Source organism: Haliotis asinina, chromosome 8, assembly GCF_037392515.1.
Source record: "Haliotis asinina isolate JCU_RB_2024 chromosome 8, JCU_Hal_asi_v2, whole genome shotgun sequence".
NCBI classification, from domain to species: domain Eukaryota; kingdom Metazoa; phylum Mollusca; class Gastropoda; order Lepetellida; family Haliotidae; genus Haliotis; species Haliotis asinina.
Window position 1 is genome coordinate 34,771,693 of NC_090287.1, and position 13,969 is coordinate 34,785,661.

General features: G+C 41.9%; 1 protein-coding gene across 1 annotated transcript in view; it reads left to right on the forward strand.

The window, feature by feature from the left end:
• Window positions 1–13,969, forward strand: part of LOC137295233 (xanthine dehydrogenase/oxidase-like) — a 29,628-nt gene that overhangs the window by 2,371 nt on the left and 13,288 nt on the right. The window contains exons 3-21 of the mRNA XM_067826549.1: window positions 71–167; window positions 945–1,053; window positions 1,160–1,286; window positions 2,099–2,160; window positions 2,334–2,399; window positions 3,723–3,797; window positions 4,552–4,690; window positions 4,945–5,112; window positions 5,612–5,688; window positions 5,789–5,882; window positions 6,264–6,376; window positions 6,640–6,827; window positions 7,404–7,554; window positions 7,833–8,013; window positions 9,015–9,193; window positions 10,296–10,415; window positions 11,165–11,395; window positions 12,104–12,167; window positions 12,953–13,022. Of these exons, the coding sequence (XP_067682650.1) occupies window positions 71–167; window positions 945–1,053; window positions 1,160–1,286; window positions 2,099–2,160; window positions 2,334–2,399; window positions 3,723–3,797; window positions 4,552–4,690; window positions 4,945–5,112; window positions 5,612–5,688; window positions 5,789–5,882; window positions 6,264–6,376; window positions 6,640–6,827; window positions 7,404–7,554; window positions 7,833–8,013; window positions 9,015–9,193; window positions 10,296–10,415; window positions 11,165–11,395; window positions 12,104–12,167; window positions 12,953–13,022 (2,311 nt within the window). The remainder of the gene's footprint in view (window positions 1–70; window positions 168–944; window positions 1,054–1,159; window positions 1,287–2,098; window positions 2,161–2,333; window positions 2,400–3,722; window positions 3,798–4,551; window positions 4,691–4,944; window positions 5,113–5,611; window positions 5,689–5,788; window positions 5,883–6,263; window positions 6,377–6,639; window positions 6,828–7,403; window positions 7,555–7,832; window positions 8,014–9,014; window positions 9,194–10,295; window positions 10,416–11,164; window positions 11,396–12,103; window positions 12,168–12,952; window positions 13,023–13,969) is intronic.

Here is a 13,969-nt window from a genome sequence, read left to right on the forward strand (position 1 = left end):
TAATAATTGCATCTGTTATGACAGTACAAGACGTCTGTCAAACACGGCTAGGTTCCTTGACACAAGGCAGTACGTCTGACAGGTTCCAAGGAAGGATGTGGAGAAGGTCGGTGTGGATCCTGTACTGTTATGGTGTCCCGTTATGACAGGAGGGAGAAGACTATCAGGTACAGACGGAAACAGTTCCCCCTATCCACACCTACCGCCTTGCTTTTAACTTTAAAGTAATTTGTAAAACACACTGAATATTCAACGTGTTCCTCGATGCGCGAAAACTCAAAATATTTATTCCTTTCTCACTTGTTATTCTGTAGACATAATGCGGCATGACGATTGTATCGTTATTGTGCAGACATGCACTCTTCCCTTGTTATTTTGCAAACTAACGCTATGCCTCCTTTGTTACTTTACAGACATGTATGATAGGGTTATGCATTCTTGCGGACACACAATCTAACGCCATGGTCTCGCCTTATTCCGCACACGCGATTTAATACTATGTCATCTGGTTATTCTGCAGACACAATCTAACACCTCTTGGAATTCTGCAGGTGGGGACAAAATTTAACACTCTGTAATGTGGGTACTCTACAGACACAGTTAATTCTATGTCCTCTCGTTAGTCTGCAGACCAACAATCTAACGCTATGTCCTCTCCTTGTTCTGCAGATACACATTCTAACGCTATCCCTTTTCCTTATTCTGCAGACACACAATCGAACGCTATGTCCTCTCATTATTCTGCAGACATACAATCTAGCTCTATGTCCTTTCCTTTTTGTCTGCAGACCTACAATCGAACGCTATGACCTCTCCTTGTTCTACAGACACACAATCTAACGCCATGTCCTTTCCTTATTCTGCAGGCACACAATCTAGCTCTGTCTCTCTCCTTATTCTGCTGGCACATAATCTAACACAGTCTAACATTCGTTTTTCTCCAGACACATGGCTGTGAACGCTTGTCTGCTGCCGCTGTGTTCCCTGCACAACATGGCGGTCACCACTGTGGAGGGGGTTGGTGACACAAGGCGGGGACTGCACAAGATCCAGGTAGGTGACTGACGATTATAGAGAATATAACACGTACAGTTTGGAGTAGACACTTTGAACATTACAAATTTCCTATGTGTCATGCCCAAGCATCCCTATATTCCAGGAGTGTCTGGCACAGGCTCATGGGATCCAGTGTGGATTCTGTACTTCCGGCATGGTGATGTCCATGTACACACTGTTAAGGAACATATCTCAGCCTTCCCAGGAGGACATCCAGTTGGCAATGGAAGGTATGTTGTAACTTGATACTGACAGAGTGGTCTTGAACGGTCAATAAAGAGAACATAGGGCTGGAGCTTCCTTAACAAGCCATTCGGGAGGACATGGCGCGTTTGTTGTCTCCTGCTCCTAATAGGGTCCTCGCTAAGGAACTTCCTTAATGGACTATTCAGGGAGCCATAGAAAATTGCGTTATTTCAATGAAATTGTTTGAGGCAATATCAGTCGATTGTCGTTAAGGCATGAAGCTACGTCTGCTACATGACAATCTACATCTGGCGACGGATTAATCTCCTCTGAAGAAAACCATTTGACCATAGGAAATGTAAGAAGACGCATCGTATTTCACAGTTATTCAAGTTGGAGTTTAGAGAAGGTATCATAATGTGTGTAGAACATCAACCAGCCTGCAATGGAATCACACCGAATCCGAGTTAGCAGATCAGACACCAGTCCTAGTACTGTAATAGATGTTAGAATGTGTAGTACTGACATAGATGTTACAATGTGTAGAAAATCCATCAGCATGTGAAAAACATTTTTGAGAACCTTCTCGAGATTTAACATTGCATACTCAGTACACCTTTAAATTTCCTTTTGCCTTCTGGTGTCTAAATTCCCATGCACACAAATCATGTAAGATATTAAACCCAGTTTATTCACTAATTAATCATCTCGTTCCTCCGTTCTTATCCATACAGTACACTGTCTCTGTCTGTGAAATAATTTGTTATTTTCCAGTAACATGTACTTTGACGAGTGTACATACGTATTTTGCGACCTTCGTATTTACTGAACACGATTTTTTAATTCTTTTCAATAGGCAATCTGTGCCGATGCACTGGGTATAGATCAATTATTGACGGATTTACTAAGGCCGCATCGGTAAGTTCCAAATTATATATACACACGCACTTTCGTTGTAAATATATCATGCAGGAATATTGTGTTTAGAAGCAATTTTGACATCACTTTCACTCGGAATAATCAACTCATCAAATTATCAAGTTTTCTATGCTGCGGTTCCACAGAACACTCTTTTTATGAATCATTTGCAGGACATTTGTTGTCAAAGAGACGAGGTCACGTGTGCATGCCGGTCACTTGGTGCAGAGGAATGTCAGGTAGGATTTTGTGGCTTTGTTTTTAATGATTCATGTCGGTGAGGTGGGGTGAGTGAGTTTAGTTTTATGCCACTATAGCAATATTCCAATAATAATAATGGGCTTCACACATCGTATTCATGAGGGGAGTCGGACTCCGATCTTGGGCGTGACGAGCGAACGCTTAAACCACTATTCTACCCTAGCACTCCCACGGCTGATGACATTTAGTTGATGAAACATCATAAACGTTTACTGAAAAACACGATCATAACATATGGGTTGTACAAAGGGACACAACTCTTCACAATGAACAATGTACTTCATGATATAATTGCATTGGGTGCTAAACCATTTACTCCCACTATGTTTTAGATCTAACGTCGAGATCTGTTTGTTATAAGACAGACCACAGCTGGGTTCCATTACATTCAGGCAACTTGTAACTATTCACGTCAATTTTCGATATTATGAATATTATCAAATACTCACACGCATAAGAAACGGAACTTGTTTTGCCAAAACGGGACACAAACTCGGAACCCTGTATTTGTATGAGCTTTTGACATGTACTGAAGGTACTGGAAGGCCCGAGTAAAACACATCAATAGAAGTAATTTAAAAAACCATAAAAAAATAGACATGTGGGTATCATGCACACGCTTCTGTCCAAAATATTACATGTCGATCATTTCGACGTAAAGATAACCCTCGATTTACCGCCTCCGGCATTGATACAACGCTATACTGACCACAGATGACCAACCTCGGAGCGGTCGTTTTAGGGTCACCGCCCCTCGACAAGATCGGCACATTTCCGGCCAAGTCAATACTAAAGCTTAGTCTCTCTCTCTCTCTCCCTCTGTCTCTCTGTCTCTCTCTCTATATATATATATATTAGATAGCAACAAACTAACCCATATACATTGAAAAGGAGCACAAGGGAGACCAGAGATTCAAAACCTGAACCTAAGGAAATTTAGACTTGCTTAATTTAGGGCTTTGGCACTGCAGAGAGGGCTTAGGACACGGGAAAATAATGTGGTTCAGAGACTATGAGACTTTACTTTACGAAAACTCAGTGATGCCATCAGTCTTGGTGTTCAGTGAAATGTCTTCATTCAGGTTTTTGTCGATCTACCCTGTCTGTATTCTTGCATTTAATACTGAAAATTACATACATTTATTCTTTACATTTGACTTACTTTTGCATGTGAGTATAGTCGACATAGGACGATATGCAACTACCCAGGTCATCCAGTCTGACTACAAGATCCATTTAGACGCTACTTATACATGTAGACCTACTGTAACTGTGGGCCACTTATATCATTCTATTACCAGGAGGCCCCGGATGACCAGCAACCGCCTTGGCGCCGAGAACCAACCCAGGATGTTATCTTCCCTCCAGAGCTTATGGTTAGTCAGTGTGCTTCATGTAAACCGACTTCAAACATCGATAGGTATTGCCATAAAAAATGAACAGTTTGTTGTTGTTAACGCCATGTTCAGCGACATTCCTGCTACATTCCAGCAAACGTTCCCTCAGACGTGCAAGACATTTTGAATTTGTTTGTTGTTTAACACCCTTAGCAATATTCCAGTTTTATGATGGCGTTCAGTAAATACTCGAGGCTGGTCAAGACAGTCCATTACTTGATCTCATGATCATCAATTCACACACATGATTCTGACATGGCTTGTTTTAATGACATCAATGGCCCTGATCATCCGATCAGTAAGTCGCCTCTTCCGAAAAAACATGGCTTTGCTGAAGGAAGCGAAAGAGAAAAACTAGCGGGCATGGGTTAGGCTAATAAGAAAAGAATTTAGATTCTAATCTCAGAGCTATTTATTTATCTTCTGAAGAAATGAAGATTGGTTTGTGTAAGATTCTTACCATGTTACCATGTTACCTCTTACAAGAAACATGTTCCGGGAGATCAATTTTAACCCTCACTGGATACAGGCAGTTTGCAATCTGTTGCTGTTGACAAATTAGTAGACAATGGGCATTTTCATATGTAATATCGCATTAACGGTATAAATGATATCACAGTTGACTTTATCTATTTATGATATTTTCTGAAATGTAACTAACAGATCATGAAAACAAAATTGTATAATACAAATTTACTCTAGCGAATGTTGTTTTCAAAAACAATAACTGCAGCTGACTGAAGACACTGAAGAATCCCTCACGTTCGAGCACAAGGGTACCACGTGGATCAGACCTCCCAATCTAAAGGGATTGCTGCAATTCCTTGCTGAGAATTCCCAAGCAAGGCTCATAGCTGGAGGCACAACCATCTGTAAGTTAAAACGTAAAGACATGTCCAAAGATTAATTGTTGTCAAAATGTATATATTCAAAGGTACCTAATATCTGAAAAAAGCGTATCAACTTTATTATGAGAAAATTAGGTATAAGTTTTCTATATGTTATTTGTAGCCTTTCTGTCGGTCTTGCGAAGTACGAGGTTAAAAAAAGATGTGTTGGCCTTCCCTAACTGCTAGTCATGAAAAACCCAATGTGGAGAGGGTCAGATTTCTTAATTGTCCTTCAGTTCTTGACATGAAGCTGAACCACCAGCTGCCCCAGACTCTGTTGTCCACGTCTCACATCCCCGAGCTGACCAGGCTGACCGTGGAGGATGACCATCTGGTGGTTGGGGCCGGCGTCACATTGGAGGAACTCAGGACCAGACTTCCGGGTCTCGTCTCGCACCTGCCAGGTAAAGTAATTCTCAATTCGGGGTTTTCACGCACCTGCCACCTAAAGTTACTCTCGAATGAAAAAAGAAAACTCAAAACAAAAACAAACACAGCAGACATGAAGATCCGCGTAAGAATTTGACCTCAGCAACCCATGCTTGTCGTCAGGCTCGCTGACAACGTCATTGTGTCTCTACTGTGTATCATTGGATGGTCTAGTTCGAAATATCATAGCTGGAATATTGTAGAGTGTGGCGTTAAAACTAAAAACTAAAGAATCCTCATCGGAAATGCCAATATCGTAATGAAAATGGTGGCTGAAAATTAACACACGTGGTTGGTGTGATATAATAGGAAATCACTTCATATTATAACAGCCATTGTAGCATTAACACACGATCTACTTAAAGTGACATCGTTGGTGAGCGCACATGTTCCTTTGAGCAATGCTTCCTTGCTTTTGCCTGTGAGATCTCCGCAACCACAAGCCCTTACGTAAGTACAACTCTTGTCTTGTAGGCTGGAAGAATCGATCTGTGAGGGTTCTGGAGGATGCTCTGCGTTGGGTGGCTGCAGGACAAGTCAGGAACGTGGCGGTGTGTAGCACTCCATTTTATATCTGCAGTAGTACTGTTGACCCAAATATGTATGCGTTGTACATTTCGGCGGGATGACATCCAATTGTATATTTTTCAGAGTATTGGGGGGAATCTTCTGAACCCAGCCACAGTTTCAGACCTTCAACCGGTATTCCTGACCATGGATGCCATGCTTCATGTCTATCATGCCAGTAAGTCCTTAATAGATCTGATGTATCAATATGAAGTATTCATTTTGTTCACGTTACAATGGCAAACATAAAATTGACAAAAACATTTCCGTCGTCCGTAATGGCTGACAACAAACTATTCTCATGGAACGTGGGATTGATATAAAATAATGTTCACAAAAATAAAATAAAAAAGAACCCCTTTACCATCTGGTTTACGGGAAACAAATTTAACACTGGTTAGTGAAAAAGCGTGCTTGATTGATGCGAAAGAATGGTTTGTTGTCCACAGGAAACGCCTTACTGGTCCTTAGAACTGCAAGTAAATGTACTGTCACTATGAATCCCGACTGCTGTAGTTTGTGTCAAGTTGGTATCCTAACCAAAATTTTCTGCGTCCAGAAAGCGGCGAGAGGACCATTCCATACCGTGACGCAGTGGTGACCTTACCGCCAGAGAAATGTCTGGCACCTGGTGACGTCCTCGTCAACATCAGCTTCCCCTTCACTAAACAGGTATGTCTCTGCTCGATCTTTACACATCTGTTGTACTCCTTGTGATACGACTGAAAAGAAGCGTATGTCCGATTTCCAATGGTTTATTTTCAGAGCACATGGCAACAGTGGAGGTTGCCATTTTGTAATCTTATAAAACATGAAGTTTTAATTTAAAAAGTGGGAATGGTACGCGAATGCAAATATTGCTAAACCGGAACAAGTTAACACCTTCTTAACAACGACCGACCCAACTAGTTGTTGATCTGTTGTTATTTTCACAGGATGACCACGTGATGTTCTTCAAGCAGTCAGAACGCCAGGGCTATGATACAGCTGTGATCAACACAGTTCCACAGATAACATTTAAATCCGGAAGTGATATCATTGAGGAGTTGCATTTTACTTTCGGTGGCAAATGTTTCCAACCAATAGTGAAAACCCCGGACTCTGTGCAACAGGTAGTTGGAAAGTAAGTATCGATGTAGACTTGTACAAAGCTCTCAGGTAATTGTTAATAGTTGAAAGGTAAAGACATTCGGACATCACCTGTTATATCCCTTGGTTATCATGATTTCGAATCCCAAATGCGTTGGGATTATGATTCGGGTGTGTTACCAAGTGAGTTTGAACAAAGGCGATGAGGATTCACACATTTAAGGTTTCTAAACACCTTTAGTGTTTAATAGTGAGGTACTGAGAAATCTTGTTAAATGACCTTTTCAAGATGATCGATTGGATACCCCCAGTCGATAATCCGCTATCCAAGGGCTCTGGGGTCGCCCAGAGGGTAAAGCTTTCGCTCCTCACACCGAAGACCGGGTTCGATGCCCCACACGGGTAAAATGTGCGACGCTATGTCTGGTGTCCCCTAAGTGATATTGCTGGAACATTGCTGAAGACCTGGTCAAACCTCACCCACATTGACGTGTTAACTGATGTCTTCCTTGGAAAGGACAAGGAAAGTGACGTGATTATAATCCTGGCACCTAGCCATGGCAACTGATGTCGGTTAGTATTTCCATGAGTTGTTCTTCTGATTTCTTAGGAGCTGGTCTTTGTCACTGGTGCCCACTGTGCTAACCTCCCTTGGAAAACTCCTAGACAACATCACGACCGTCACTGACGACGCCCGGCATATCGTCATGGCCCATGCTTTCAAGTTCATGTTCGCTGTGGAAGAAACCCTCTGTGGAAAGGTAGCTAACCAGCAAGCAGCGTGCTTTTGATGATGTAGATACTGAGGTCATCCCAGCACAGATATCCGTTACCATGAACAATGTAGTATAGCGTTTTGACTGTGGAGTGTATGCATATTATCAGAAAGCTGGGCTAAGTCAGTATATATATATATATATATAAGTCCAGCCAATTATATCATCAAATATAGATAAAGATAATAAAAACCCAGTATAAAACGGCTTCACCTACTATAAGGTTGTCCTGTAATGTTGAATGTTAAACCTTCTCTGTCCAGACTGGCCCCAATGGCCCCTCTGTCTTGTCTACTGTGGACTACGAGAGTACCCGAGTGTTTGACACTGTCAGTTCAGATCAACCTCCTGAAGATGCCATACGTCGTCCTATCCCACACTCCAGCGCCCTACAGATGACGTGTGGAGAGGCTGTGTACCTGGACGATATGCCGCGATCTGAAGGTAGCTATGTCAACTCGTTTTACGTTCATGCTCGGTATTTGTTGAGCGCCGTTTCATAAGGCGATCAAGTGGTACGATATGTTTCATAAAACGGTCTAAGGCGACACCAATCTTTCATCATGAAAAATGGGAACATTTACCACAAGTTATGCAAACTAATCAACACACGAGATTTAAGATATTACTAACATGGTGGAAATGCACAATATTTTATAAAGTTTCTATGACAGAATGTTTCATTGAAATATCGAAATGCTACACGTTCCACATCTTCAGTCTGCCAAAGGTCACACTGATAACGAAGGTCCAAGACCAATATCTTGTAAGTGTCAGCAAATGCATCATGTCTTTCGCTTGTCAACGCCGTTGTGGTCAAATACATTATGAAAATCTTTATGTAATTCTGACAGATAGAGTAACTTAACTTCGCAGTAGGCACGTTATCGGTAACCGAATTAAGCAATAGGATTTAGATACAACAACTTATCAGCAATATTATCAGTAAACCCGATTAGCTATGACAGCTGGAAAAGGGTATAAAACAGGGACGACCACAGTCACAAATCATCCTGTGACTGTGGCATAATAAACTCCTTGTTTATTCACTCAGGTTCTCATGTTGTGTGTGGGTTGGTATAGTTACATCTCCTAGCTGCCAAGCGAGCTGATTCCCCAAACTCGCGAGTTAACAAGTGGTGGAGGATCAAAAATCGCAGGATGATATGTACTTATATATGACTGTAGTTTAGCTTGTTCTTTTACACCGCAATCAGCAATATTCTAGCTGAATGGCGGCGGTTAAAAAAAGTAAAATCATGTCTGGGCCAGACGATCAAGTAAACAGCTTCATGAGCATCGTTCTACCCAAATGGGATCCGATGGCATGTATCAACCAAGTCAGCAAGCCCGATCATTGGATCCCGTAACTGGCCACTTTCCACAAGTACGGCATGATGAAGATCAATCGTAACCTGGATCTTCACGGGTTCCTACCATTGTAGATGAGTTGTATGCTGGACTTGTGCTGAGTACAAGGCCCCACGCCCGGATCGTGAAAGTAGACACGACGGAGGCTCTCGCGTTGCCAGGGGTGACAGGATACGTAGATCACGAGGATGTGCCAGGGACCAACCTTTGGGGGTGTGGTTTGGGAGAGGAAGAAGTGTTCGCTGAATCAGAGGTAAGGCCAGGCACAGCGCCCAGTTTCATAAAAAAATGTCCCCCAAAATGGTTATAACCCCGGACTGTTAAATTAGTTGTAATGTTAAATATGTGAACATACTGGGGGCATATCACATAATGTACAGGTAGCAGTTCAGAATGCTTTGAATCAGCGACTTGATCATTTGATGATTAAAACATCTGGATCAACTGCACTAGAATGTCATACATCGATCGATTCGTTACAATGGCAGACAACCATATGCATGAACAATGAATATCGTACAACTCTTTTGATAAGTGTAAATATTAACGAGATATCTTGACACCGCTCACGACTGTAGCCATTTTGCAAAGTCAATTGCAAAGGATTGTAGGATTCTACCCGACCTTGTTAAAAGCGACGTTCATCGATTTTCTGACTGGTCGAAAGACCTGGATTTCTTCTTCTGGAAACAAGATAACTGTCGATAATAGATGTGTCTAGACTGAACGATCTACGTACTGAACTGCAACTTACATAAGTTAAGCTCACAGAAATATTTCACATACACACTCGTTCCAGTTGCATTCGGACACTTGAAGTAATTTCCATAGACAAACATGTTATGTCAGTGTAGCAAAAATATTTTTCATGAAGTGAGTTTAGGACAGATCTTCGTAAAATTTGATAGGCAAATGTGAAATCTTCTCTGCAAACATAATTTCAGTTCAGTTTACCGACCACTATTGAACTAATGACATCACATTTATCAACTTACGTATGGTTCCACAATACACAATCCCATAGGCCGCCGCGTGAAAGGAGTTCACGGCACTGTCATAGGTTGATTAAATTGTTGACATTCGATAAATAAGCAACAACAAAAATTATATGATCGTTGGTAAGATTCCTGACAAATGTGCAAGATTTGATTTGGATCTTACGATAGTGAAATTAACATGTGCCTTTGTGGAAATTACGTGAAGTGTCCAAATATGACTGACACGCGTATGTATATTGTTATGTTCAAGACTTTAACCATTTCAAGGCTCTAAACATTTCAAGGTTCTAAACATATGACCTTAATGTTCAGAACTGCAGCTTTCGTATATAGTTTCTAACTGTGTAAATTCTTCAGGTAAGATGCTGTGGTCAGATAATCGGCCTCGTGGTGGCCGCAGACCGTCGGGTGGCACTAGAAGCGGCAAGATGTGTAAAGGTACAATATGAAGATCTTCCGGCCGTTCTTACATTAGAGGTATGTTCATTTGTACAATGTTTGCTGTTCATTTGTAACCTATCAGTTCAAACACTTTGCTTTAACTTAAGTGTACTGGTATAAGCATGCGACGAGGTCGATGAAAAGGGGGGAAGTTGGAAAATTTGTCACATTAACTAAAACCGCCGCAGATATTTGAACGAAAAGAATCAGACTTATCCATACAACAATCATATTTCTCTAATTCACACTTGCACGTCTTTGTCATATGACGTTCAATGAAACAAAATATGGCTAAAGTCAACGGAGAACTCAACTTTTTGAAACTCAGAGAAAACGTGTGTTTCAGTAATTATCCTGTAAAATCAACTTTACACATGAAAACTTTTGAAAATACGCTTCATTGGGATGTCCTAAATCCCACGTGTGGACGCATTTGAATTTTGTCACAAACGCCAAAATTGTTCAATGAATAGTTGTACTGAAATAAACAACTATGTATCAATATTTAATGTTCAGTGATTAGAATCATGCAGACCACAAATGCCCACATCTACATCATGCATTCACTGGACATGCATCATATACCAGCCGCACCCCCCCCCCCCTCCCACCGTCCACCGATTAACCCCCAACCCCCGCCCCCCTTCCTTTCATTTTATATATTAATAGCGGCTGTAACGCCACTGAAATAATGTGTACCTTCACTACTCGTAAAGTCCTTGTACACTATGAGCTTTTGGCAGTTACGAAATAGATGGTCACTGATTTGACTCGTGTTGTTACAGGATGCCATGAGAGAGAAGGCATTCTTCACTGAGGAAGCAGCCAAGCCGCACATTGTGTTCGGTGATGTTGAAGCCGGGTTCGCTGCTTCAGATGATGTCATTGAGGACCACGTGGACATCGACGCCCGCGAACACTTCTACATGGAGAACCAAGGTGTTCTGGTAAAGCCAAGACCGGAGCACAACGAGGTGGACCTTTACTGCACGTCACAAAATCCTTCCTCGGCGCAGGTACACTTTCTTAGACTTTCTTAACTAGTGAAATACAATTTTCATTCTGGAAACGAGACCAATAATCAGTTTGGAGGCGCTGAGGTAGCCAGGTGATTAAAGCGTTGGTTTGTCACACAGAAGACTCTTGTTCGATGTTAACACATTGGTACGATAGGTGAACCCGTTCCTACAGTCCAAAGCTGTGATATTGCTGGAATATTGCTAAAATCGACGTAAAACAACAGTCAGTCGCACCTTGTAGACAGTCGTATTAAGTGAAACCCAATAGGTGTAAACTTTTGGTTCTGTCAAACCGATCGTCTGGTAAAGGCAAGTTTCTTCTGTCTTTCACAATATTGTCTCTGATAAGTCGAATAGGCGGGGTCTGTATTAAATTCTGTGCATGTGGTAAAATAACCACTAGTTAAACATACATAATGCTTATATTCATGATGTTTCCCAAGATGAGTATAATGTGTGCAGCCCATTTCTGATATCTCCCGTCGTGATAGTGCTGCAATATTGCTAAAAGCGGTGTAAAACTAAACTCACACATGTTTCTTCCGAGACAATAAGTATCTATAACACTTTGATGATCTTTTACATTCGTATCCTTAGTTCTCATTTCATCAATGGTCCTCGAAATGACCATGTGAGCATTTAAATGTTGTACGATCTAAAGGTTTCAAACTGTTGGTCTTCAGTATGTTCTTGTATCATGTTTAGGGCAATGTCGCCAGAGTTCTGGGGGTCCCCCTCAACCGCGTCGTATGTCACGTCAAACGAATTGGTGAGTATATATGTAGCTTTCTGGTGGAACGAAGGGATACAGTTTGAACCAAACCCCGGATCAGGCATTTCCCAGTCGCACTCGGCTAAACGTGATTCTTAATGAAAATATGAATATGAAATGCCGACTGTGTATACTAATGAATTTGCAGACACTGTCCAACACTTTGTCAGTGGATGCCCTTCCTCGGCACAAGGAAGTCGTGCTGTAACTTTGACTCCGAGGTCCATCCACGTCCAGGATGTGTCGTGGCAATTAAGCTGGCTAAATATGCGTACCTTTTTCTTTTGAGATGTATCGCATGCATCCAAAATACACCATCGTCAGGCTCCCCATTGTTCTTGGTGCCCTTGGTTTGGTACTTCCTGATCTCTTGGAGACCAGGAGATTACTCAGGTTCTCCACCGGAAACACAGCCCTCCTCTATGAATCGGTTAACCAGTAATATGTCCGCATGGCTTAGAGGACAGTTACTTAAAAGATTATATTAATCACGTGATAGATCTTAAACGAAAAACATGCACAACACTTCTGCCTTTCTGGGTAATACAGAAGACAGCAGTGTTGGAGAGTGTACATATTTCTCCGGAAATTGGTTGGTTCGACCAGGTAGTACCTGGGAGAAGCATTATCAGTCACTGGTTTGAAAATATAAGGACAAGGACCCTGATCTGATGATGAGCCTCCTTACAAGTCTGACTGTTCCAGGACCACCCGAACCTGCTCTGTTGCTTACTAATTGTAACCTGCAAAACATTCAGTAAATGCATTTCTTGTACTTGCAGGTGGCGGTTTCGGTGGAAGAGAGACACGGAACGACTTCCTGTCTCAGCCTGTGGCGGTTGCTGCGTACAAGTAAGTACGGTTGAGGGGGGGGGGGGGGGGTGTTTAAAGGCACATTATCACACTAAACTTCTACCTAAATGAATGTATGTATTTCAACAATACCACCTCTCCTGCCTCAGGGATGTCACCTTACGTTTTGAGTGGTGCACGACTAGTTTGTAAAGAGAGATGAAACAATACCCTTACTTGAAGAATCAGGCAGACACTTCCTGCCACCACACACTCCCTTTCCTCAATCGTGTCCCTCCCTTCCCCGAACTGGTCTTCAGTAACTCATGCTTGTCGTGAAAGACAACGTATGGGATCGGGTGCCAGGCTTGCTGACGTGGCCGTCGTCGTATACCAATTATTGGTATCGATTGGATCGATGCACATGCTGTTGATCGCTTTCTTGTCTGGTCCAGACTCGATTAATTACAGACCCGCCTTCAGTAGTCCATGCTTGACACAAAAAGGCGACTCTGCTTGTCGTAAGAGACGAATAACGGGATCGGGTGGTCAGGCTCGCTGACTTGGCTGACACATGTCATCGGTTCCCCGTGACAGATCGATGCTCATACTGTTCAGCACTTGATTGTCTGGTTCGATTATTTGCATATAGCTGGAATAGTGATGAGTGCGGCGTAAAGCTAAACTCACTCAATCATCCTTGTGAAGCATGTGAAACCCCATGTCCAAAACAATGCATTCGCGTTTTTACGCAAACATGCAAAGTATGTCGGACGCAGTTTCAATGCCAATTTTGATTTTGTTCATGTTTCATACAGCGGGTGGTGATAATATTAGTGTCATACGAAATCAGCACAGATTCGATCAGTTTTACGATAGAATTCTCTGTTGCTTGGACGAATTCAGAAGGCTTGAAAAGTGAAATAGTGTTTTCTGTGTACTGCTCAAACCAGTTACTTTCCACTTAACACTATCAATGTGTAGTTTAATATCAAAATCAAATGAAT